The sequence below is a fragment of the Choloepus didactylus genome, chromosome 15 (genome assembly GCF_015220235.1).
Source record: "Choloepus didactylus isolate mChoDid1 chromosome 15, mChoDid1.pri, whole genome shotgun sequence".
NCBI classification, from domain to species: domain Eukaryota; kingdom Metazoa; phylum Chordata; class Mammalia; order Pilosa; family Megalonychidae; genus Choloepus; species Choloepus didactylus.
In genome coordinates, this window is record NC_051321.1 from 59,051,249 (window position 1) to 59,074,139 (window position 22,891).

Consider the following 22,891-nt stretch of genomic DNA (forward strand, 5'->3'; position numbering starts at 1 on the left):
AATGAGTTGAAGGGAGAGTTTTATTTTTGGAGGAAGTTTCATTTTTCCAGGACTGGTCTAAAGAAATAAAATGAGTGTCCTCACTTGAAAGAATAATCAATAAAGAAAACCCTTACAAAGGATGCAGTTCCCTTTAATAAGCACCATCTTTTATGTTCTTCGAGTTTAGGAAAGAGGATTTGCAGGGAAAGAATAAGAGGGATGATCAAAAACCTGAAATGGAAAGCATTGTAGAATATGTGGGACCTTTTGATTCATAACATCTCTCTGGTACTTGCCAATGTTAGATATGGAGATGTAAAGAATATTGGAATGTACACATTCCCCATGGGCGCTCTTGAACTCCAAGTCTGACCCTTTGTACTTCCCCCTTTTACAGTTAAAATAGCTCAGCAACTTAGCATTATACTTAACAACCATCAAAGGCCTCTTGTAGAACATGCCAGTGAGGAGGGAACATTAGGTTAGCACCTCGATATGCTGAATTCCATATTTGCCTGTGCTTTGGAAGGGAGAACATCTGGCCAGTTTACCCCCATTTATTTTTTAATTATGGAACTTTTCACTAACTCTCCTTGAGTTTTTATCTGACCTCTTTTTCTTGTGGCAAGTTAACATCTCTTACTATATTTCCAGAGGTGACTGAAAAGCAGCCCTCATTAACTGTGGAATCTTTGGTTTCCTCCTGAGAGCGTAGCAGGGCACCACCCTCAGGTGACAGGCAGCGGAGCCCTTGCTGGTGTTCCCTGCTGTTGTCATGTCTTTAGAGGTTGCTGGAGAGCCTGCCAACAAGATGAGTTTACTGTGAAGAAATAATCTTGCCTGTCATTTTGATACAAAGTATAAAATATGCAACTATTAAGAAGGCAAATTTTGTCCAAAGGCCTTAACTGGTGGTGGGATTAGGAAAATAAGGCTTGTAAAGGGGCAAAAGCATGGCTCCAACTGCGTGCACACACTGTTGCGGGTTTCACATCAGTGTACCTGCAAAGAGTCTTTAAAAAGGGGTTGGCAAGCTGTGGCCGCCTGTTCCTGTGAATAAAGTTTTATTGGCACACGGTTTGCTTGGCGCACAGCCGCGTATTGTCTGCGACTGTCCATGACCACGGCAGTGTTGAGTAGTTGCAACAGACTGTGCAGCCCAAAGCCTACAATACTTACTTTCTGGCCCTTTACGGAAAATTTGCTGACCCCTGGTCCCAGACAATTCCTGTTTAGAGATGCCTCTAAAAGGTTCTTTCAGGGAGGGGTAGTGCACTTCGCTGGCTCACCCTTCCACTCGGGAAAGGCGTCACCAGGCACGACTTTGTAAGCCTTCCAGAACTGTGCCTGCCTTGATGTGGCATATTTTCCTTGTTCCAGGTGAAATGTGAGGCCAGGTCCGCCTTGACCAAGACGAAGAATAACCATAATAACTGTAAAAAAGTCTCAAATGAAGAAAAGCCGAAGGTTGCCGTTGGTGAAGAGTGCAGGGCCGACGAGCAGGCCTTCCTCGTGGCGCTCTATAAGTACATGAAAGAAAGGAAAACGCCAATAGAACGAATTCCCTATTTAGGTTTCAAACAGAGTAAGTATACTTGTTTTCATTTCTGAAATATCGAAACTGCTCAGATTCTTTGAATTGGAAAAAAATTATTTTGACTCCAGCTTATGTTGAAATCCTAATTTGGGGCTGGTGCCCAGTGTTTATACTAAAGCGACAAATTGTCCAAACCAGGCATTTTTTTCTCCTGCTTCTTTCCGCTACATTGTTCCCTTCTGGGGCAGTTGCTGTGAGATATTTATAGGCTTGAATCCACTGATTATGACTGGAAATTGACATGTTGAAAGTTTCTTGTTTTCTGTTTTGTCAATTTCATGTGTCTGTAAGCCTTTCTTCTGAGATAATATGACGTAGCTTTATCAGGCACAGATGTTGCCTGCAAAAAGACAGCTTTTTAAAGGGGGATATTTAAAAGGTGGACAAAACAACCACAAAGAGAAAACATGTTTCCTAAGCCCCAAAGTTGTTAGAGCGATTGCAAAATCTGGCTTCAGAGGAAACAAGAAATGCACAGAATTGAACAGAGGCACCTATTTTGAATAACTTTGACATGTACATTTTAAGTGCCATCATGTTTTTGTAAGTGTATCAGGGAACTTGTAGCTGAGCAGAATTCCATATGAGAAAAGAAAAAACGCAAATCCTCTCCTGATTTCGCAACTGAATATATATTTTGCCTGTCTGGGTTTAGGGGCACACAAAGAGATGAGCCCCTGGCTTGCAATATTGTGTTCCCCAAACGTATCTTCCTAGATTAAAAAAAAAACCATGTGTCATTTTGATGAAGAATGTCAAACCTGTGTGTTTTACATAACAATTTACATACCTAATAGCAATTGGCACTGATTGCAACAGAACACTCGCAGCCATTATAAACTTATATAACTACGAATGATTACAATGTTTGTCTGAAAACTGGTTGCTGGAAATAGAAGTAAAATTAATGTACTATGAACAGCTTTGTTGCATTATGCATTGGTTCAGATTAAATCAAGGCCCAGGCAGGACTCTTGATAGCTTTGAAATAGTACAAGGTTCAATGAGGCTTTGCAAACGTGTTGTGTCAAAGAGCCTTTTTTTTTTCTCATCATTTTCATTTTATTCTTCATTTCCCTTACCGAGGGATTACTTGAAGTTCAATCCCCTCTCCACGCCTTTTAAAGAAGCAAATCCATAGCCATCCCCATTCCATGGTATTTAAATGAACTGGGTTGCCAGCAATTTGGCATAATTGTTTAACAGCATAAAAAACATGCAAATCCTGCAAGGAGAAACCTGTTTATGTATGTATATATATGCAACAGAACACAGGTAAATTAGGGGACTAAGAGGGCTCACCACTCGATTTTTCTGTGAACTAATGTTTTTCACAACCCCTTTTGATCTGTTGCATTACTGCCATCTCACATTTGAAATATGTGTTTTTCTGCTCACTGGAAGGCACCACGTGTTAGTGAAATACGGTAGGAGCCTTTAATATAGTGCCGCCATCAGACATTCTATTATGAAGGTAATCATGTATTAAAGTGACTGTTATTTATTGATCATGGAGAGTTCTTTTCTGAGGGAAGCGTTATATATTGCCGTTTAATCGATGGCTCCTTTCTAAGGGTTGAGCTAGACCAACCCCAATTTCGAATTCATACACTTTTTCCCAAGGACAACAGAACTAAAATTGTGTTGTTCTTTACCCTAAAAGTAGAATCATTTCCGTAGTTTCTTAAGAAATATTTCAAGTAGTAATATATCCTGTTGTTAAATGTCCTTTGGCAAATTGTTTCCTAAGAATGTAGCTCTCTGGGGTGTGCTAGTAATTCTTTTTTTCTCTTTCTCATTGAAACAAACGAAATGTTTTAATTGACGTCTCTTGGAAATATGTTAATGCAATGCTTATCTAAATACTTATTGTCCCTCTAACAGTTAACCTTTGGACTATGTTTCAAGCTGCTCAAAAACTGGGAGGATATGAAACAGTAAGTGTTTAAGCAACTTAAATGAAATCGTTTTGCAATCTAACTTTTCCCCCTCTAACCAAAATGGAGAAATGCAAAAGCAAACCATCATTGACTGCCTTTTCAAATGGCTCTACACTTTTGGGGGGTTATTGGGCCACTTTTGGAAGCAGTCCCAATTAGTTCCAGGTTTGGCAAAATTGTAAACTTGTCGTAAAAACTACAAGTGGAAAACATATGTAACTCCCCCCTGTCAGGGAAATTAGTTGGGTCTGTAATTTTTTGCCGTGTTGAGAAAGGGCTATTATTGTACAACAAGCCAAGATTGCATAAAAGAAATTTCCCTTGGCAACAAACCTGACATCTGTTCATGTCTAATATGGGAAATGTATTAAAGGCTTTCAAAAGTAATCAGTATTGGCCATTAAGGGAATAGAATGTAGCAGAATCTCTTCTCATTCTAGGGCAAAGAAGCTTTATTAGACAAGGGTCAATGCCCCATAAACAGGAAGTTATCAAACTTATTCAGAGCAGGCTCTGACATTCTTTATCAGCTAATTCTAACCGACAGGAATGGGTTATTTTTAGCCCACAGGAAAATTTGATCACCACGGATTTTAACAGCATGTACTTCAAACCAATAAAATGTTAGAGCAACAAACTAAGATTAAAATTTTAAAACAAGAAGAAAGATCTGCATTAATATCTCACACAAAGATGACATCTGTAATAAAATCAATTGACATAGAAAGATGTCGTCATTGGAAATATTTTCTCCTCCACATGATGAACAGATTAAGTTGTGCAGTTTTTTCTGCAATTGAATAAGAAATTATTTTTTTCTTTCCTTAAAAAGTAATCTAGGGAAACTCTGTACTGCCGTAAAATGACAGTAAGAGAAACAACGTCAAGAAAATGAAATTCATTTTAGCCCAAAAGTAATAACCAGTGTTTCTTGCTAGATAAAGCATAATGTTCCACAGACTAATATAATGGTTTAATGTCAGGGGCTTGGGATGGGGAAAAGGTGACAAGCATTATGTGACTCAGATGATCTAATATTTACCATAGAGATATGTGCTGTGAATTCTGACTAAAAATTCTTTGATGTGAGTATATGTGCACATAAAATGTTTATTTTATATTTAGGGTTTGTGTATGTGTTTATAAAGGAATATGATACCAATATGAACTAAACAGAAAATGTAGACATGAATAGACAAGGATATACTTAGTGAACTGTTTGTTTTATCAAGCACCCCACATAAAAATAAATAATGTAATTTTTCACTTGGTTGGGTCTGTTGATAGGACCAGGAGAGCAACTCTTTCCCATTGTGTCTCATAGTTTTGCAAAATCTTGAACTAATAATAGTCTTCATCCATGTGAAAAAGATGGTAAATTTAGGAGTCAAGCCCATAGCCCAGCCTTTTATTGCTAAGAATAGGAATACACATTTTTATGATCTGTGACTACAGATATTTTCATGATATTGCACAATATAATGAACTGTTTTTTTTAAACCCAGGAACATTTTGTTGTTTGCTGATAGACTGCCAGCAAATTTCACAGAATCAGTTTTTCCTGCTTTTCTATCTTTTGTAGCTTCACAAGGGCTTTTTGTTTTGTTTTTCCCCATGCAAATGGCAGGAAGGTATAGAATGTAAGAAGTTATAAGAAGAAACTTCTGATAAAGTTTCGGGTCATTGGAGGTCCTCTCTGAACAGGCGGTAGTATATCCTTTTGTTGAGTAGACAGATGACTGACTGTGCATTTACCGAGTACCTCGTACATACAAGGTATTGGTTAGGCACCATGGGATATACAGACACAGGCCAGTGGTGCTGGTCTTTGTTGTTCACCATCCAGGAGGATGGTAATTATAATAACTTGAGGTGGAAAAATATCAGTGCCCTACACAGGTAAAGTACTTCCCCATTTAGAGATGAGGGAAAGAAGGCACCATGGCTTTGATGCCATTTGAGCAGAATCTTGGGGAATGGATGGGACTTAAACATGGAAGAGAGAAGCGAATGGAGTACAGACAAACAAACAAACATGTGGAGGTAAAAATAAGGTTGGGCAAAGGGAGTTTCAAGTGGAGTGACAGGGATAGGCAGCCCTGAGTGGGAGGTTCACAGAGAGTGATGGAAAGAAGATGGGGTCAAGTAAGGATGGATCTCGGTTGCCGGGCCCCAGAGTTATTCTGTAGGCAGTGGGGCCATGGAAGGTTAATAACCTGCAAAGAGTTGTGCTTTGCCTGCCTTCGGTGTGTGTGAAGATGGAATGACGTGGAGAAATGCTGGGGCAGAGGAATACTGAAGGCAGACTGGCGTTTTTCTCCTATCTGGTTGTGAGCTTCGTGACTCTTCGGCCCAGCCCCGGAGGATACTGGAGACCTTCTGAGACTTCCTCTGCCTCCTTCCTCTTCTCTCTCACTCTAGCTCCCTCATTTCATGGCAGCCCTGCCATTCTTCACAAAACCCCAAGTTTTATTCATCTCTTTCATCTCAGGCAGTGAGTCTACACAGCCATCTTAATATAAAATCCTCATCTAGGGTCAGAAGCCTGTTGGTGCTCAGTTTTGTTTGACTGGAGCAGTATTTTTTAAGACTTTTTTTTCTTATATTTAGAAATGCCTCACAATCCCCTTGGCCCTACTTTAGGCACTTAAATTTGCCACTCTCACTTTACATTTAAGCTTTTTCAACATCCTAAGTACAGAATTCATTTTCTCTTAGTGTATTTTGACTAATAAAACTGTGAGATGTTCAATGAGAATTCAATTTTAAAGTCAGTCCAGGAGATGTATAAATATACAAATTCTGAGGACTTAAGTTGTCATCACAAAGTTACTGGAAGACACTTATTTGTGAGATTATCTGACATCAGAAGCAAGTGTAGACTTGTAGTCATCTAGAGCTCAAAAGGATCTTGGGTTCACGTTTTCAATGGAGATCTTTAAAGAAATTCGATTGTTGAGGCCTTACCCCAAGATATGTACTCTATGGTGAGGGCTGGGCCTAATAACTTTTTTTTAATGTGGTTTTTTTACATTTTTTTTTTAAAGGTGTTTTTTTAAAAATCCTTTTTTTAAAATGTGTTTTTAAGCTACCCAGGTAATGTTAATTCAAAACATTGTTGGCAGTGATTATCAAGACTTAGCTTATTGACTTCCATGGCTTCTAGCTCCAAAATGTGACTCCATTTAAGTCAAGTGTTAAAGATTAGAAAGTTGTCTTCATGCTGTTACTATATAAACATGCCAGAATATTAACATTTCCTGTCTCAAGAGCAGCACAAAGTTTCCACCTAGTGTTTTTCCATTTGGTCATGTGGTAATCTAAGTTGTAAGAGCAGACATTATTTTTATTTGGGAGTCACAACACTGTTTTCATTTTGAATGGGGGTAAGTGTAGCACTCTAACATTTGTATTTTTCCTAAATTGGCCTTTGTGCAGAAAAGATTGCTTGCCCTGCTGTAGGCCAAAGCCTCATTTTACAATTGAGAAAACTGAGGCACAGAGAAATGAAATGATTTGCATGAAGTCATCATGGCATTCTTCAGATTCTGATTTGCTGAGAATTTCGTGTACAATTGTCTCAATGTCCATGAGTCATTGGAAGGATAAGCGATTCATAAATGATCATTCTTTTTGCTTTCCATTCTCAGAAATCTGTTACATATCTATAATAGTATGTACATATTTTGGATGATGTAAAAAAAAGATCTAATAACCTACCCTCCATTAGTGGCATCTTTCAGTCACTTGTGGGTTTTTTTTGTACCTAATATCGTATATCCTAATTACTAGTTGAGATGTTATCTAACTCTTGAGAAAAATGTGTGAACCTAAGAGGCAGGTCAAAAAGTCTCAGCAATAGTGAAAAATTGCAGTATAAAATTTGTAGATTTATCACTTCTGCTGTTAACTTGTGATTGGATAAAGACATCTTTCTGGAATCCCTTTAGTTACAAAAAGAGGCCATCTTAATTGGCTTGTTTTTGTTTGTGGTTATAAACTATTCGAAGCCTTCTGGTTTGTGTGGATTATGGATTATTTCATTTCAGTCCTTCCCAACCTCAAATTGATTAAAAAAAAAAAGAGGAACAGAAGTTTCATTTTGAACCTTTATAGTTTTCAACAAATAGCTATATTACATTCTCTCGGTCTCCTCTGCCTTCGCTGGAAAAGCTTATGGCATCTAGTCATCCTTAGGTTTAGAGATCATAAATATATTGATTGGATTTGATTTCTTAAAAAAAAAAAACAACAGTATACTGGTATTCTGATTGGTTGTCAGTGAGGACCCTTTCTTTGCAGTCATAAATCCAACTTTTCCTTCCAAACATTAGAGTATGGGTCATCTGAGTTGAAGAGGCAGAACTGGATAAAGCTTTGCCTGATGAGCTAATGAGGCCTTCACTCCTGTGTCTGGTGAAGCCATTAAAGCTCGCAGAGTAGCTTGGGCTATTACTGGGATGCAGAATGTTGAGCATGGTTTGCTGAAGTGATTTCCATTGGCTAATCATTTGATGGCGAGCCAGAGGCAGTATTTGGAGAGAAGGTAGGGTAGGGAAATGGGTCTTGAGTAAATCTTATCCTGTAGGCAGAGGATGGTGCACAATGGTGCCTTCTAAGAAGGTCAGCTAACAGCCCCCTCTCTTCCCACAGATGAGATAAGACCATTAGTTTTCATCTGGGAGAAGACGGCAGTTGTCTTTTTGCAGGATGGATTAGGCCTTGACATCAAATTCTGGCTTTGACATCAAATTCTGGCTTTGCTATTATTTTCAGACTTTCTCTGAATCTAACCCTAGTTCTCTGGACAGACAAAGCCTCTTGTTTGATTCAAAATTCTCAAGGCCAAAGATGATGTCATGTAGTTTTGAAAGGCTCCGGTTCCTGGAGTACTACCAGGAAAAAAAAGTCATCTTCCTTGAATTCAGTCTGCCCTCAAGGTGTCCTGAGAAAGAAGCTGTTTCCCAGAGAAGCTGAGGCAACACTGCTTGTAGGCAAATCCTTCTCTGGACTTCCCATTTCCTATACATTCTTAAGCGGTTGGGAGAACATAAGTCCTAAAAGATGTTTGAGAGCTATTTGCCCACCAAACCACAAAAATACCAGGATTATTTCATCTCTGCAATCACAAAGGTAGAGAATTAAGGCTCCAAGATAATGCCTTGGATTAAAACAGTGCTTATCTGCTTTTTATTTGTTCTTGAAGTGACAGCACAATTTCATCAAATAAAGCTGTGGAAGGGACAAATTCCTTTCCTACTCACTGGACCCGTTTTCTTAGTGCGGATGAGGATGTGTGGAAAGTTAGTTTCAGGCTACCTTTAAGACACCTGGTTTCTGAAGAGCACAGTTTGAAAACCATTATTATTTTTAAAGAATGAAAATAATAGGTGTGAAGTGCTTTTCAGAGTACCCACAGTAAAGAAAGAAGTAACATTCAAGTCTCTTCAAAGTGAGTTTAAATTTTGCATGCATCCCAATTGGTTAATTTTACTTGGGTTTGATCTGCTCCATTTTTCATCTTGCTTTATGGTTAATTGAATAGGGTTATGCTTCTCACTAAAGTATGCACCTAGCAAGTTGGAAAGCCTCTTTCTTTTCATGGCATCTCCCCACTTTTCACCCTTTACCCCCCCTTCCACCTTCCTAAAAACCATAAACAAATACATAACTAGGACATATTGGTTCCAAAGGCAGATTTATGGGAGTATGGGAATGTGAGGCACAGTAGATAGGCCAAGGGAAATTTCCATGCCCTTTCCCTTCTTACTGGGCTTTGAGACCCATTATAGTTTTGAGCAGTGGGAGGATTTAGACATTTCTTACTCTAGAGCACATGGTTAGGGTTTGAATTAAAAGGGTATCTGGAGACAAAAACAACAACAACAATAAAAACCCCAGAGATGTATACCCAGGAGAACTGTGCACTTAAAAGTACAATTATGACTCTCCTGTGGAAAGTAAATATCTCAAAATGACCTGTTTCATCTGTTCCATCCAGTGGAAGCTTGGTAAACAGAGAGACCACTTCATTGAAACCCAGTTGTTTCTTCACTTCCAGATAAACCCACACTGATAAAATCTGTATATAAATACCAGAACCCCAAGCAGGGGGCTAATGCAAGCCCCTAGCCAGCCCACACATGGCTTGTTAACACCAAATGGTGCTTGACTGTGGATTCCTGTCACACAGATTCAATCCTAGCATGAGAAAAATTCTTTTTCCTTTTGATAACTTATTATTTGTTCTGATGTCCTGTCATTTCTTTGATAGGCAAGTATTTAAGAGGGCCTTCCCTCGTTTAGATGGTAGATTGTGGGAGGGGGGCATGGTCTGTTTTCTCACATTAAATGACCCAATCAAGTAAACTCTCTCCTTCGTTGCATTTTTCACGGTCTGTTAGTATTTTGTTTATGTATTTGCTCACTTTTTTTTTTTGGCTTCCCCCATTGAACAGCATTCTTCTTTGGTATTGGGTCTGTTCTTCACTGTTGTGTCCCAAGCTAGATCCCACAACAATATCTGACAATTGGGAGCTGTTCAAGAAATTTTGGGTGAAGGAATGGATGAGTGAATGTATGAAATCTATTATAATTGGGATGCATCGTTGACTCAGTGATGAACATAATAGAGAACCTCTGTTCTAACTAGAGAACAAGGTGAAAGGGACCATAGTTGTACTTAATACTTTTAAGAGAGTAAAATATCAGAGCACTATCAACCCAACCCATGCCGCTTATGTTATAGCTGATTTTTAGCTATGATGTTTCTCCACTGGTGAAAGATCCAAGGCTAAAAGTTGAGAACTCATAGCCAAAGATGTGATCCCACACTCACCTGCCTCATTTGAAGGGCAAGACCCTGGAATTGAGTGATCTGTGTCACGTCCCTGCTCTATCTTAAGTGGAGGCTGCTTAGATGTAGCAGAAAGAAGCTTGCTCTTGGGATCATAAGTCATCAGTAGGGTGCTGGCTTTGCCACTCTGCCACTGTGTGTCATAAGGCAAGTTATATAACCTCTCTGAGTCCCACTTCCTTCATCTGTGAATGAGGTTACTAAAACCTGCCTCACAGGCTGATGGGACGATTACGTGAAATCATGGATATGGAAATTCTTTATAAAATTTAAAATACCATGCCCACAGGATGTACAAGGATGACGACTGATGGTTTCTTCAGATATGATTGCAAGTACATACATGAGTTTTTTCTGTTCCTGCTGAGCTCCCAAGGTTCCACACACCTCATCTGGGTGAGGGGAATATAGAATGTTTCAAGGGGCCTCAGTATTCCAAGGGCCTTGAGAAATAACATAGTCACTTGGGAGTGGGATCCTCTTCTTTCTTGATGGACAAGCCTCTTGAATAGATCAACTCGAGAATTATATTATTTAAAAGGTAGGAGGGAGGGAGATTGCAATTCTAAAACAATTATCAACATACATATTTTGGGTGTTTTTGAAGGAGGTTTGAAAGCATTTATTATCATCTAAATCAAGCTACAAATGAAGGAGGATTTTATTTTGTTATACCCTCTAGTAGATGTAAGAGGTGGTTCCTTCTAAGGAGAAGTGTTGAAACAAATTGGTTCAGGAACGTTTCATGGGGAATTGAACAATACAAAACTAACATTGTCTCGAGGTCCTACTTGGGCCTTCTGAGAAAATGAAGGGGTTCTTTTTATTTAAACTGGAAAAAGTACCATTTACCCTATAATATTTAACCAGCCATCTGCTTCTCCTTGGATTACAATTACAGTGCCTGGGTTGCAAATTGAGGTGTGTGTGTGTGTGTGTGTGTGTGTGTGTGTGTGTGTGTGTGTGTGTTTTCCCTGATTGCAGCTTTTAGCCCTTTGGTGAACTCCATTGGCAGCTCTGTGGGTATTTTTCAAAGGAAGTCTCCTGCTCTGATTGTATGAAATGCCACTGTCACCTTCGCCACACCCTGCCCCCTGCACATTCCAATTGCAGAGTTTTCCTGTAACCCCTGTTTAGAAACATTCATAAGGACCCCAGCACTTCTTCTGTCTTCCTAGTTTCAAGGAAACACTAGACTTGATCGGATGTAGTAAGTGACGTAGTTTCCCCAAAATAATCATTTGCCAGATCTTGCATCTGTTATTTTGTAGAATCTTAATTTATATACAAAAATCAAATTAAACAAACAAACAAAAAAAACAAGACCATAGTGTGCAGTTCAGTATATTGCAAGCTGTTTATTTAGTACACCCAGCTCAATGATACTCATAGCTTGCATTTTAGCTTTGGAATATGTCAGTTATCATAGGATTTGATCACTTTCCCATTTTTCTGACCTAAGTGAATAAAAATAAACAGCTTGCGACATATACAGTTTCAGATTTTGGTTTTGTTCCGGTGGTTAGAGGAGTTGGCATAAAAATATAGCCTGAGATGACTGCAAATTCCATGACCAATTTGATCTTTTTATTTAATTTTCACAGTAATTTTATTTAATTTTTAAAGTAGGCAACACGTTGCATAGTTCAAAAATCAGAAGGTACAAAAGCATGTTTGGTGACAAGTCTCACTCTTCATCTATGTCTCCAGCCCCTCATGACTGCACCCCTCAGGCAACGAATGTTAATTCAGATTCATTTAAACCAATGAGCTAAGATATCGTTTAGCTAAAATCTGGTTTTATTTTGATGCTTTATTATATGACATAAAGAAAAGGTATGAATTTGGCACCTTAGGGGGCAGATGACTCCATGCATATCCAGGGAGATGTCTTAGATGAAAATGCAGTAAGGGAGACAGAATATTGAGCCAAAAGTACAATTCCATTTTTATTGTGCAGTACATCGTAAAGGCTGAAAGTGAATTCTCACTATAAAACCCTAAATCTCCCCATATATTCACGTGGACTTCTCCATTACTGTGTCTCCAGAACAGACTGTTCTCTTCTGATTGTTGCATATGTATTGAAGCTTGGCACTGTGAGTCTCTTACAGTGCAAGCCTGAATTTCCCATTGCCGTTTTTGCAGATCACGGCCCGCCGTCAATGGAAACATATTTATGATGAATTAGGCGGTAATCCTGGGAGCACTAGCGCCGCCACTTGTACTCGAAGACATTATGAAAGGTAAGAAAACCTTTCTTGGAAAGCCCTTGCCTAATTAAAAGTGTGTTAATTGGAAGAAGTTTCTGGTCAAGGAAAAGACTGAATAAATCTAAAGGACCTTTTAGGAAACATAGAAAATAATCCCTTTGGCATTTCACTTTGCACACCTCCTTGTGATTTTTTAAGGGAACACAGGTTTCTTTGGTTACAGCGACTAAAATTAGATGTTCTTTTAGTTTGGTTTTGTCCTGTGACCACCTGCAGGGCAAAGCCTTTTTCCCCTCCAGCAAGCCTCAATTAATCAGTTCATTCTTGGTAGGCCCATTTTAGGTGCTAGCCTTTGGCTTCTGGAAGAAGATCAATTGTACTTTTATTTGTATGCGTTTAATTCCGAGCCTCTTAGTATTTAGAATCATAGTAAATTGAGTTGAGTCCAATACCCCATGAAAAATTCCCACAAAGTATTCCCAAGAGATTGTTTTACTTGATAGTGTTACATTCAGAAGATTTTTAAAAAATTGGTAGCAGAAGTTCAAACCATTACTCCTTATACTGTTTATATTCTTCACTGTTTTTCAATATAATGCATCAATTTTTTAAAATGTATTATTTCTCTCAATATTTAATACAAAGCCCATGTTCCTGCCACCTTTCTACTTCCCATCCTCCTTGTATCTAACAGCTACACCACTGATGTCCTAATACAAAATAGCACTGGTCTGTCTGGAGTGTTCTGTAAATACCATCTAAGGATACCATGCTACTTTTGACTTTGACTTACTAGTCAAGTCTTTAATGAGAACATTGTCATTAGGAACACTGGCTCCACTTTCAAGTAGCTTCTATTCTGATGGTGAATATCCCTTAACTCCATGTGCAAGTGTCCCCAACACCTGAACCGTCAACCATAAAGGACAACATAGCAACTAAACTTTGAAAAAGGAGTGTATCCCAGCTGTCTATAATGCTAGCTCACCTAGTTACAGAACTAAAACATTAATCAAATTGATTACAAAGAATCAAGTGATCAAAAAATAAACAGGTAATGTTCGGGAGGTAGGGAAGGATTGGACCTAATATTATTATGTGTGTATGTGTGTGTGTCTGTGTGAGGTTTAATTTACCCAAGCAGTTGTGTGAGTAAAAATAACCTCTGTCTTAAATGAAATGCAGAGATATATTCTTATGAAGACTGCATACTTTGTCTTATAATTCACTTCTTCCTGGAGTGGTAGAAACCCAAATGCCTTCAGTCAGTCAAACTGGAAAATTGTAGTAAGGAAACCACAACCTTTTAGTAACTAAGAAACATTATTAAAGATTTTTGAAATTGTTTCTTCTCTCCACATTCTTTGGAGCAAACTGGAAATTTCATGAAGTTTTCGTCTTAAACTGAATGAAAGTTTTTGTAGAGCTATGTCCCTTACTCTTCCAAATCTAGAATTTGTTTGATCAGTGTATCAGTTAGGGTCCAGTTAGGAAAACAGAAACCACACTACGTATTTCAATGAAGAGAATTTACCGTAGGGAATTGGTTAAAAGGGTGTTGGTGTGATAATGTGGAGGTAATAATTGCAGGTTCCTTGGGTCTGAGAGAGTAGAGGAGAGAGGTTGGGGTATCACAGCCCAGAAATTTGGAGAGTGGGCATCACAGACCTGGAAAGGGGGAGCTGCCCAACTAATGTTGGTCTTTGGGAGCTCAGGGGGGAGCCCTGTGGAGCTGGGGCTCAGGCTCGGGGAGCAATGCCTCTGGCTGGTCCCAGACCTCAGAGCGAGCACTTTGAAACTGTCCTGGGATTGGTGAAAGAAGCTGGAGGCCTGAACCAACTGCTGCTACTAAGTTAATGGTACAACAAGCAAACAGAAAGAAGGTTAATTCCCTCTCCCCTCCCCTTGCCTTCCAGTGCCCCCTATTTAACTCTAGTAGGAAGATAGCTGACAAAAGACACATGAAATTTGCAAAATCCCAGCCCCTCATCACCAAACTGAGTACAGTAGGATGGATTTGGAGCTGAGACAGTAGTCCAGTTGCCACTTGGGGCTCTTGACCACTGACCCTGCAGGGCCTGAAGCCTGGGTTAGAGCGCAGTTGTTCCAGGGTGGGTGTTAAGGCCCTTACCCCTTTTTTGGCATCTCCTCTTTTTCTTTTTCCCACCTAGGCTCCTCTCACATTGTTGGGATCAGATGCAAGGTGTGTCATGAATAATTATTAATTAATAAGAGTTAACATACCAAAGTATGCCGGTGATTGGATTATTTTTGAAATCATCCTGTACTTGTCATAATGCCACCCTCACGCGTTTGAACCAGTCCTGATCTCCAAGGAATCACTTGGTCCTACGCAGTGTGTGTTGTGGTGGAAGAAAGGCTAGGAGCTACTGCTCTAGATGACTGACTTCTCTTGGATTGGCTCTGTCGAGAAGGGCAGAGGACACTTCAGATCTGACCAGGGACTTGACACAGTTCTGTTTTAGTCAAAGAAGAGAGGAAGTGCTTGGCTAATACTGGGTCTAGTGATTGTGGTGGATTTCATCCATTCTTGTGGTTCATTGGCTGCACTAACGCAGATAAAGCAGAGATTACTGGATTGGTGAAGGACCACTGTCTTCAGGAAGGTTTAATGGGTCAAGAAGGTCAGAGCTCTCTGGGCAGACATGGAATCTGGAGATGCCCTTGGGGATTTTTGAACCTTCCAAACCAGATCAGAATGATCGGGGTCCCTAACTTTGCTCCTGCTTCCTCTGATCTCACAGTCTTTTGACTTGCTCTTTTGGAAATGTGCTCCTTTTCTTATTTCCCCACCACTCGCCTGCTTTCCTAGAAGACAAAGAAGCAAGTGATCTATTCTGCATTATCCACTGATTTATTTTTCATGCAGTGTGGTTCATGTTTCCAGTAAATGTTTTCATTTTACAACAAGAAAAATGTAGCCGGGTCCTCCATAAATGTTACTTGTGTACAAGTTGGGCTCTTTTGGTTTATTAATGAGTGTTATAATGAAAATGTGGGTTGTTGAAAAGAATCAATGGGTGTTTTTATTTAAGTCCTAGCAGAAATGGTACAATGCCTGTGAATGCATCGTTGTCGCTGACGGCTTTGCTCGTCCAAACTTGCCTCTGATTGGTTTAAATCAAATAGGTCCAAGCACTTCATAAAAATGTCTTTGTCAGCCTGGTTTTGCTTCCAAACCTATTCATCTCTGTCAGTTTTTAATATTAGTACCAGGCTCCTGGCCATAGTCCATTAGTACTGTATTTAATTGCTCATGTTACAGATGATTACCAATATAAAAAGCATTAATGTTTCCCCATCGCGAGACTGCTGCTACGTAGATGTCTCAAACTCAGCAAAGCTTATGAAGTGGGGTTATTCTGGGCGTTTCTTGCTCAGAATTTATACGTAACATTCCAGTAGATTACAATGCAAAGAAAAATACCCACCTCCCCCTTGGACAGGGCTTCCAAGCTGAACATTTTCTCCCTTGTCTAATGCTTTAGTGATTTGGTGCTCCAAATCCCTGTCTTTTATCAGTAAAGGAACAAAAAGGAAAATGGCTACTTTTATGGAATTCTCTTAGCTTGATTTTCTGGGATAGCACTTCACTTTAAAGGGTTTGTTTTCACATGTGGATTTCTCTTCTGTTAAAAAAAATATGTAAGCACATGCAAGGGAAAAAAATCTTCACACAGAATACTAGATTACTGGTTTTAATTTTCCTGAATAAATTACATGGTCTGTCTCTGGGGAGCACATGAAGTTGTTATTAGGGATTTTAAAAAAGAGAATTAAGGCAAAAGCACTTTATGATGTGCTTTTCTGAGGATTTAGAAACTCAAAATCATAAACAAATGTATTTGTTTGTGGAGGGAAATGAGCAATTATGCTTCATCTCCTTGCATACTTAATGCCCGATTTCAAATTCTAACCCTTTGCTTTTTCTGCAGGCATTCCCTGGGCAAGACTGTCATGTTGAGTGTTTGAGGTGTCTCCCTTTGCAGTGACTTAGGGTGAGCTGTAGCCGTGCCAGATGCACTTGGGCATAAACTGAGTGATAGCTCTGAAGGTAGAAGGCAGGGTGTACGAGGCTTCCTGTTTTGAGTAAATTAAGCATGTGCTTTAAGATAAATACCAACAATATATATCAGGTTCTTAGGAACTCAGCTAATCACATCATGGGAAAGGGCCAAGGAAAAGTGAGGTGACTTACAGTTCTATTCACATCCAGGACATGGTTTGGTGTATTCTTGCTCATTGTGGTACCCCTGAAGTTAATAAATACACAGTTTAGAATGTCACAGGCAGAACCTCAGAATTTTGGATTTAAGAGATCCCTTGGTAACCTCTTGACCAGTGCCGAAAAGTGATGATTTGGACCCGTACGTGAACTGTTTGTTACTTGCCCATGACAAAGTGTAGCAATTGCGAATAAGCATTTATACAATTTCTTAGGAATTTGCCAAAATAATTTTATGTCCATTGAATGTAATAATTTTTAATGAGCTTATCTTTTTGAATGTCTTTTTTTTTTTTTTTATTTCATTTTTATGGTATTTTACAAAAGTGTCTGACAAAAACAGATTGGAAATTGAGAAAACTAGTCCTTCACCATTGGTTGTTTAAGAAGCAGTGCTCTAGACCAGTGTCCAAAACTCACCCGGCAGTTTGTGTTGCTCAGAATACCCAAGCTACTCCACCTCCCGCATCTGGTGTTCTTGGGATGTGAAGAGTGTTGGTCTATCATTGTTAGCCTGTGATTGCATTTGATGTTAGTAAGAAGCCCTCTTCTAGTGACCAGTTTCTTTTTCTTGGGTCAGCCAGATTTGCCACTCAGTGGACTCTCCTTTTCCTTTGCTGCTACCTTCAAGAGCCAATTAGTGTTTTCTGAATGTTTACTATGTTTGAAGCACCCCCATGATAACAAGAATGGGTGAACCAAAGACCTTAGAATAGGGTTGGCAGACAGGAAGGTTCCCAGGCTACCACACTCATGGCAGAGATTGCTAAGGGAACATGATGCTGCTCCCCACGAGCCCGGGGTCAGCCCCCATCTTTCTCAACATGGTACCCACAGGCAGCAGCTCCCCACTGATCAGAACTAGGAGGTGCTGCAGTCCTTGGCTTAACTGACTTACAGGATCTGACTTATAGGCCATGCACACATGAAAGAGAGTTAAATATTTAAAGCTATAAAAACCAGCCAGTGAATACGAATGGTAAGTCCAGAAAGATCAAAGGGAGAAGAAAGAATTTCCAACTAGAATGGGCAAAGTCTACCTGAAGGATCTAGTATTTGAGCTAGATCTTGAAGAGATAGGGTTAGAATTTTGGATCAATCATCATGTGTTGCCTAAAAAAAATTAGTTGTAAAATCCAAGAACAGTAAAGCAATTATTGTTCAAGGCAAGGACCACATGATCTTGCCTTCCTTGAAGCTCCCCAGTGGAGCTAACGTCATAAGTGCTTCAGGAGTTCGGGAAATATGGGTTGAATGAACTAAATTAAATCCAAACAACAAGGGCAGTTTACTCTAGAAAATGTGCATAAGCAGGTAGGGAATGGGGGCTGGGAGGTTGGGGGGTTGGGAGTGGTTAGAAGAGTTCTAAAGTTAATTCCCAAATCCGATATACTAAAGGCAGGTATTGTAATTTAGCCTCTCACTGTGGGTTAATGTTCCGGCCCTCAGGCCCCTCGGGTAGGCCATGCCCCGTCCCTACCCACGTTCATCTAGTGGTAAAGCCATCCATGGCCTTGCACCTCCTTTCCAAGCCCTGTCTTGGTAATAAGGGCCCCGGCCACTGAGCCACTCTGTTACTCATGTACCTTTGCTCCACTACCACCCGGGCTCTCGCGTCTGCCTTCTCCCAGAACCCACAGAAGGCCTCTTGGCCCTTATCAACAACCAGCAGCCCGGGAAATCAAACAAAAGTTAGGCAGGCTGAAGCTGTGCTGCTGGTATTCTGCCTACACCCCACCAACCTCGTTCTCACAAGGGATCTGAATTGGGTCAGTGTAAGCATCCGGAGTAGGTTCTTCTTATCATCTGTAAAGAATTTCTCCCCAAACGACCGTCAGGTAATTTCATACGCAAGGGCCTCGCACTCCCCATCAGTCAGCATGCCTAAAATGCTCTGATAACTTTCCAGTGCCTGGATATTTCAAGAAACCTTTTCAAAGGAAAACAAAACCCTAGCCAGACCCTGGAGTAGAAAAACTGGTTTCTGTTTTTAAAAAAATAAACAACAGCCTTTGAAAAGTCTCTATTTAAAAATTCTTAAATTTGCCTCTAAATGCAAGTTGTAATTAATAGAAGTTGGAGTTTACACTGTTGAGTGTAAAAACACCCTCAGGCACAAACTAATCAAGTGTGTATGTCATGCTGTAAACTACAACAAGTTCTTTGTTTGACCTAAAAAAACAGCTTGCCAAGCACCAGTTTTCCTTTGTCAAGCTCCCTTTATTGTCTCATTTTTGTTTTCCTTCTACCCCGCCCGTCTTGAACTTAGCTATAGTATTTAAGAAACTTTGCAGGTCCCATGTTTTATTGATAGTTTTCATCAAGCATGAATTTAAATTTGAGAATAGATTAGGTGTCTTAGCCCTTTTTCTTTTTGATAAATAACAAGAGGTTTCTACTTATGATTTTCTGTCCTCGGGGCTTTATCATTAAGATTAAATAACTGTACTCTCAAGCATGCCACTGCACAAACATCTTTTCAATTATGTGAGTAACAGATGCCTTCACAAAGGAACTATTGAAAATTCAGAAAGCATGTTTTCAAAAAAGGAAAAAAAAAAAAGAAGAAAGTATCAGATGACAGAAGAATGTGGTTGTTTACCATTAAAATATATCCTTAATTCTTCCATTGAAAATCTCTTGGAACATTTTGTTTTTGTACAAGTTATTGCAGAGTTTGCTCAAAATAGTAAATGTTTTGTAGAATTGCTAAACATTTCAGGAGCTCTGGAATCAGTGGCATCTAACATGCGTGGATTTAAATGCAGTCATTGGCCTGTCTTTGCATGTGGACACTGCCTGCCTTCACGGTGCTATAGCCCATTACCCTTCTTGAAATGATGTCCACCTTCCTTTGAAACCAACCCATGCAACTCAATTCTGAGTTAGGCGTCTCCTTGTTGAGAAGAATAACTGCTGCCATCTTTGCTGGCCAGCATTGTGGAGGACAGGGTAGAGGCGGGTGCTCTTTGTGGTCCATGCCCTTTGCTGTGGACATGTATTAGTCCCAGGGACATAAAGGCAGTGTCCCTCAAGGTCATTCCTACCTTCTTCAGTGTGGTTCGTTTGAAAGACACGAGGCTAACGCCAATCTTGGCACTCTTAGAAGTCGCACAGGGGCATCAGAGAAGCAAAGCGTTTAAAGAACTTTCAGTGTGGCTGGGGAGACCCAGGGGCCCCCAGGCTTGTTTGGAGTAAGTGCTGCGGTCAGGAATTCATGGAGGATGTTCTCCTACCATCCAGTGTCGAGTTGGGCTTGATCTAAATTGAGTCGCCACCTTTTGGAGAGTGATGACATGGTACACTGTGGGAGGAGCAGTGTGTTTGGGTTGACACTTGGCAGTTAATGAGCACGTGTGTGTAGTCCTTGGCTCCGTAGCCTCTGAGGCAAGAGCACTCGTCTTGAGACTAACAGAGGAAGGCAGAGCTGTGTTTGGATTCATATTTTGGCACTTAATAGCTGTGTGCCTTTGGCAGGTCACGTAATCATTTAGCACCGAACCTCAGTTTCCTCATCCGATAAAAAATCTATCTGTGGAAATTTCTTTTTGCAGTGGTTGCAACATTAAGGTATACAGAATACCTGGTATATAAGGAACTTGATAAATGGTGGCCGCTATTAACATTGTAATTCCCAATTAATATATAAGAGCAACCTGAGGTTCTCTCTCCACCTTCCCACCTCACCTCTGACTCGAGCTCCCGTAGCCCACGTAACTCCAGGTCTGGGAGCCTGTCTGCCCTGAGCTACCTCTTCTACACTGGACATACCCATATGGGAGTCAAACCACCATCTCTCTGGATCCAGCTCCCTGTTCCTTTCTTTCTTGGCTTGGAGTCACCACTCCGTGACCATGCAGAGTTATCAGTGAGCCTAAGAAGTAACCCCCACCACCACCACTTCCAGGGGCAAATGGAGAGCATCAACACCCTTGAAAAGTTTTCTTGTCCATCTTCTTCTGCCCTTTGAATAGGGAATGAAGTCCCTGGGGAGCAGAGCCTTTTTCCAGGGAAGAGAGCTTGCTGGAGACAAGTGGCTAGGTCTTACTGTTGGTAATAATGAGACCCACACTTTTCAGGTATCTCAGCATAGAATTCAAATGATGCTAGTGATGCCTTCTTCCTTTTCAGGGAGCGCAGTGCAGTTCATTAGCTCCTGGGCAAGCTAAGGCTTTAACACGAAATTCTTGCTACATTCTCTCTGCCATTTTCTTGACTCAGATGGGTCCTGCCTCGGGCCTGTTGTCCATGGCCTGCACTGTCTGTATGGCACCTCTCTCCATGCTTCGGTGCTCAAAGCTTTCAGTCCCCCCATCATCTGCTGGGAGGCCTCTTTCTCACCTTTCTTGGTCACAGATATTTCGCACCACATACTCTGCACGTATCATTTTTGCCGTTTCCCTGAAACACTGTGAGATCTTTCCTCAGAGCCTACATCTTTCTCAAATGAAGCTTGGCTTTTAAAGAATGGATGCAAGGAAGCACAGTTGCTCTTATACTCAGTGAGTACCATACCGATTGAGGAAATATTCTCACTTTGCCATTCTGTGCACATTTACATGACATATTTGTGCCTTTGGCTTTTGCTTTGTTCCCATCCCCCAAATAGCCATGGTCTAATACCCAGACAGGTGAACAGTATGTGAGCTTACAAATTACCTGTAATCACTGGAACTTTAGCAAGTGTGTGTGTACTTTATCTTCTAAAAGGAAAAATATACCTTCTGCTGGTTCCATGTTTAGTGAAAGATTGCTTCCCACACTTCACAGTGAAGTTATACTTTCAATTTCTGGCTGAAAAGGGAAACGTCTGGCCAAGCCTTAGAATTTATCAACCCTGCAATCAACTCGGAAGTGTAATGACTACATTTGGGATCAGATCAGGTCTGAAGCCCCAGTGGAACCAATATGTCATTTCTTTTCAACTGACTTTAAAAAACCGAATTGTATAAGAATAGTAGTGGCATTTTTTACTTGGCATCCACACTGGTGTTGTTTCCCTTTGCCCCTAAAATATTCTGCTCCAAGGGTACTAGCAGATCTTTGTGCCTGGAATTTTTCACTGGTTTAATACCATGAAACTGGGAAGTAACTGGGGTAAGTTTGAGGTTCAAATAGGACCCTAAAGGTTTTCCACTTTCCGCTCTCCCCCAGCTTCTTGGGTGAACCAGTTCCAGACATTATTATATCATTTTTTTCAGAGTTCTATAAATAGATGGGTTCTCATTTCTCTTTTTAAGCACTGTTTGCTAAATGTTTTGGTCCCAAAAGTTCAGTCATTCCATGCAAGCATTAATCAATACAGGAGACATTAGTGGTTACTTGTTGAAATGAGATTTGACATTATTTTTCTTCTGCTTATGGAGAGGGGAGGGAATGCTGCCTAATAAAGATGAAGGGTCTTTTCTTCTTTTTATGAAATGGTAATGATGAAGATGTGTGTGATATACTTGTCTCTAATGGGAGACTGCTGCTTTTTTTTGTTGAGAAAAAAGAGGCGAGGCCCTGAAGGATTTAAGAATTTGTAAAAACAAAATCATCTGCCTTGATGTTTAAAAAAAATAATAAAGGGAGAAAGAGTTGGCAGGTTGCCAGATTACTTACATTACAGTAATAGATTTGCTGACCCCTGGCTTCTGCTGTAGAGAAATGTATTGAATTTTTCATAATATCAGATGAGGCAGATCTAGAAACCTGGTATACCGAGCACCATTATTTAACTTGAAATTTAGTAAAGCTGAAATCTCAAACGAGCAGTTTCTTGTATGTTGATAATTTAGTGACTTAGACGCTAATAAATCAAGGTGATAATGCCATTGATTTGTTAATTTTAACGGGTTGATTTTAAGTCGTCTTTATTTAAGAAAAAAAAGAAGAAGAAAAAAAAAACCTTGCTTTTCACAGTGACTGAATTTAATAAGAATCTCCATGATAGCAAAAGGCTCCCCTACTGTTTCTGCTTTGGGGTGGAAAATGTTATTCTTGTATTATTCCTAGGGAAAAATAAAATCTCATGCTGCTACAAATCTTATGCCTATGGAAAGATGTTATTTTTTA

General features: G+C 40.0%; 1 protein-coding gene across 5 annotated transcripts in view; it reads left to right on the forward strand.

The window, feature by feature from the left end:
- Positions 1–22,891, forward strand: part of ARID5B (AT-rich interaction domain 5B) — a 179,556-nt gene that overhangs the window by 146,691 nt on the left and 9,974 nt on the right. For all 5 annotated transcript variants that reach the window (XM_037804020.1, XM_037804022.1, XM_037804019.1 and 2 more), the window contains 3 exons: positions 1,363–1,567; positions 3,464–3,516; positions 12,524–12,621. In XM_037804020.1, coding sequence (XP_037659948.1) covers positions 1,363–1,567; positions 3,464–3,516; positions 12,524–12,621 — 356 coding nt within the window. The remainder of the gene's footprint in view (positions 1–1,362; positions 1,568–3,463; positions 3,517–12,523; positions 12,622–22,891) is intronic.